This window comes from Carlito syrichta, unplaced genomic scaffold (assembly GCF_000164805.1).
Source record: "Carlito syrichta isolate Samal-C Ts95f unplaced genomic scaffold, Tarsius_syrichta-2.0.1 Scaffold314286, whole genome shotgun sequence".
Classification (NCBI taxonomy): Eukaryota; Metazoa; Chordata; class Mammalia; order Primates; family Tarsiidae; genus Carlito; species Carlito syrichta.
Window position 1 is genome coordinate 91,564 of NW_007258382.1, and position 3,929 is coordinate 95,492.

At 59.5% G+C, this 3,929-nt stretch overlaps 1 protein-coding gene across 7 annotated transcripts in view; it reads left to right on the plus strand.

Annotated features, from left to right (window-relative positions):
- Positions 1 to 3,929, plus strand: part of MEIS2 (Meis homeobox 2) — a 214,867-nt gene that overhangs the window by 2,296 nt on the left and 208,642 nt on the right. For 6 of the 7 annotated variants that reach the window (XM_021719164.1, XM_021719161.1, XM_008071298.2 and 3 more), the window contains exons 2-4: positions 871 to 1,103; positions 2,732 to 2,873; positions 3,588 to 3,638. In XM_021719164.1, coding sequence (XP_021574839.1) covers positions 898 to 1,103; positions 2,732 to 2,873; positions 3,588 to 3,638 — 399 coding nt within the window. In that variant the 5' untranslated portion in view covers positions 871 to 897. The remainder of the gene's footprint in view (positions 1 to 870; positions 1,104 to 2,731; positions 2,874 to 3,587; positions 3,639 to 3,929) is intronic. The other variant, XM_021719163.1, reaches the window with a different exon arrangement.

A 3,929-nucleotide genomic window follows, 5' to 3' on the forward strand; every position in this document is an offset into this window, starting at 1 on the left:
GGGGCCGCGCTGCCGCAGCCGCTGCGCCGCCGCCTAGACTAGCCTGGGCTGCTTGTTTTGTCTCTGAAATTGACAAGGACGCAGGGAATCCGCGGCTAAATAATGTTTCTGGTAACTTTCACGTTATTCCCCCCCCCACCCTCCGCTCCCTGCCCCCGGGGAGGCACTGGCCCTTGTCTTTCCCGGTCCTCGGCGTTCTCGTGCTGATTATTAGCGTTTTTCTTCTCTTTATTTTGTTTCATTTCGCCTTTTGATTTATTGGATCCTCTGGAGGAGGCGAAGGGGGGTTAGGGGTGGGATCCGGGGCTTCCTCCTCACACTAACTCCACTTCTCCCTCGGTTGGCTCGCTACGGCGCTGCTGCCTCCGGCGGGAGCGGGGCCTCCCGGCGCCCCCTCGGTCCCCGGCCTCGCCGCCTCCTCTTCCTTCTCTAAACTCTGCTCTTGGTTCATACTTTTTCATTTTAGATTTTTAAGACGTCCTCCCCCCCCCACAACTTCCAACTCCGTTGTTTCGGCTGGTTTGGTTTCTGGGTATTCAACTTGTGCTCGATACTTTTCTCTTTTCTGACTTTGTTTTTATTTTTATTTTCCCTTTCTCTCTCCCCCGTCTCTCCTCTCTCTCTCTCTCTCTCTCTCTCTCTCTCTCTCTCTCTCTCTCTCTGCCGCTCTGCCTCCCACCCCCTCTCTTCGCTCCCCTGCCTCTCTCTCACCCGCTCTCATCTTGATCCCTTCCTCACTTCTCGGTTCGCTCTCTTCTCCCTGTCTTTTTTTTCCTCCCTCCTTCCCCTCTCTCCTCTCCTCTGTTCTCTCTCACCTCCTTCGTTCTCTCTCACCTCCTTCGCCCCCTCCCCCTTCCCGGGTTCTGACAGTACGATGAGCTGCCCCACTACGGCGGGATGGACGGTGTAGGGGTTCCCGCGTCCATGTACGGAGACCCTCACGCGCCGCGGCCGATCCCCCCGGTTCACCACCTGAACCACGGGCCGCCGCTCCACGCCACGCAACACTACGGCGCGCACGCCCCGCACCCCAATGTCATGCCGGCCAGCATGGGATCCGCTGTCAACGACGCCTTGAAGCGGGACAAGGACGCGATCTATGGGTAAACCGACCCCCCGGGCCCAGCTTACTGTGTGTGAGTGTGTGTGTGAGAGAGAGAGAGAGAGAGAGAGAGAGAGAGAGTGTGTGTGTGTGTGTGTGTGTGTGTGTGTGTGTGTGTGTGTGTGTTTGTCTCTGGGAGGTGGGGTGGGGTGCGAGAGTGGACCACTAAGTGGGGAGTTATTTCTGCATGGGAATGGGCGGGGGGGGGGAGGTGGGGGCGCTTGCCTTAGGAAAGGGCAGTGGAGGGGGCCTGCTCTTCTGCCCCTGGAGTCAAACACCCGGAAGAAACAGCCTCCTCCACTCCCACGGCCGGGTCATACCAGACCCCACAGCCCGGCGTGACTGAGTCCTCAGAATCTTGCCGGGGCCTTCTCCCCAAGGACAGGATTCCTGGCCAAAGGACGCAGGGCTGGTCGTTTCAGGCCCCCTAACAGAGGCCTTGGCGAGGGGGAAAGTTTCCTGCCCATGAGAAACAACTTTGGGGTTTTTTTTGTTGTTGTTTTTTTCTCTTCTGTTTCCTACCGAGGGTCTGGGAGTCACTAAATGCCGCTTGAGCTGGGATCAGGGCTGCTTCTGTCGGCCAGGAAGTCCTAATCACCCACTTCTTAATTCTCTGTAAATAAAAGGGGCAGACCTTGAAGTGCAGCGGGGTGGAAGGGACTGCTGTTGCATGGAGCCGGTCTTGGGGGGAGTAAGGGAGATGGCTGGAAATTATTTTATATTCCGCGAGCACTCGGCGCGGGGTGGGATGCACGGCCCCAACGTGTGCCACCCGGGCTCTTGCGGCCGAGGGTAGGTGGGGAAGGCGGCGGGATGCCGAGGGGAGGGGACAGCGGGTAAACAGCCCCACTCCGGAGGCCGCAAGCATCCCGAAGTGTAGCTGAGCCGCCCGGAGGAACACAAAGGGCATACGCGCACGCACGTTTCCAAGTTTTAAAACACCATTTATTTATTTTTGTCTGCTGCAACGCTGGGAGAAATGTGGTCTTGGGAAGGAAGCTCTTCGGTGTTTAACATTCCTATTATGTTGGCCCCCACACCCGGGCTTTACCAGAAGTCGAGCAAACAAGTTTATAAGGCAAGGGGGGTTGAGTGGAGAGATGAACAGAACCCTCTCTCGCATTTAGGAAATGTCACTGCGGTGTGTGTGTAGGTGAAAGCCTTCGGCCTCGTCCGAAACGCCCGTGAAAACGCGGGGTTAAAATGATTTTTGAAGCATTTCAAAGTGCTCCTTTCTTGGGAGGTCAGGGCTGGCTCGCAGGGGTTGGTTCGGCGGCCTCCGCGGTGTGGGGAGTGGGTCTGAGTCGACTCCGGGCTGCAGAGTGCCTGAGCGTCTTGGCTGCTTCGTGACGCTCCAACTGAGGCGGTTTTTATTGCCGGTCTGAAGTGGCCGGGGGCTTCTCTGGCCAGATCTAAGGGACTTCTGAGCTGAGGAAGAGGGCCAGGCCCTCTTTCCTTTCTGTGTCTGGCCCAGGCTCGGCTGACTGAGGAAGGGTTGTAAAGTGTGGTGCGTGCCTGTTGTAGTAAAGAAGGAATCCAAACCCTCCAAACTTGTTGATTACAGTTCTTGCTCCTTCCCCTCTGCACCCCGTCTCTGTGTGTGTGTCTCTGCGTGGCGCTGCCCGTTAGGCACCCGTTGTTTCCTCTGTTAGCTCTGGTCTTTGAGAAGTGCGAGCTGGCGACCTGCACTCCCCGGGAACCAGGAGTGGCCGGCGGAGACGTCTGCTCCTCTGACTCCTTCAACGAGGACATCGCGGTCTTCGCCAAGCAGGTCCAACCTCCTTGACCCACTCATCCCTCCTGCAGCCCCTCACGCCTCCTCCCCTCGCCTCCGAGCTTTACTTGAAAGAGGAGGAAAGGGCTGGGACACCCGATCTGTTCCTCTGGCCCAGTCCGCTCTCTGCGCCTCCGCCCCATCCCTGAGCCTGGAGGCGAATTGGAAGCGGAGATAAATATGGGTGTTTGTTTTCCCCCCCAGCAGGAATACAGGGGCTCGACCCTCGAATTAAAGTTGACCTGCTCCTAATCTGGGGCTTGGCCTTTTCCCCCGCCTGCAGCTACTTGAACAAGAATTGGGGCGAGGGGTTGTGAGGGACCCGGGAGTGCCCGGGAGGCCAGGAAGCTGGGCGCCCCTCGGAGCGGCCCCACGCGGGGCGCGGAGGTGAGAGAGGCGGACAGCCACGGCCTCTTGGACGGCTGGCAAAGGGGCACTCCGGGCCCAGAAAGCGGCCCTGGGTTCCCGGCTCCAGCTTAGCCTCACCAGGTCCCCCTTAACGGGGTCAGGTCCAGAAGGCCCTGATTCGTTTTCGGCGACCCCACTCATTGAAGGCACCGGTTTGCTTCTTGGGTTTCACCAGAGCCCCTCTGCTCTTCTTCGCCACTGCCCTCCACCGCGCCCACTCTCACACTCCAGTTCGGCCCGTGACAGGGTTTTCTTCTTTTACCCGGGGTGGTCATTCACGCTGACTCTCCCTGCTTCTTGTAGGTTCGCGCCGAAAAGCCACTTTTTTCCTCAAACCCAGAGCTGGACAATTTGGTAAGGCTCTCTGTTCCGCGCTTTCCCCCTGCCTCGGCCCCCTCCCGTGCCCAGAAGCACCCACTTTCTCCCCGAGCTCTAGGGAGTTCGAGCAGAGCCCTCCCTGGGAGCTCTGGGGAGACAGAGAGGAAGGGCACCGCTCGGAGCCCCCGCGAGACGGAGGGCGCGGCGGGCGGCATGGACGTCGGGGGGAGCGAGGCCTGGGAGGCAGGCCCGGGGGCCGCTGCGCCGAGAGCGGGAGCGGGGGAGGTTTCCCAGGTCCCGGCCCCGGGAGTAAGCTGCGAGAAGTGA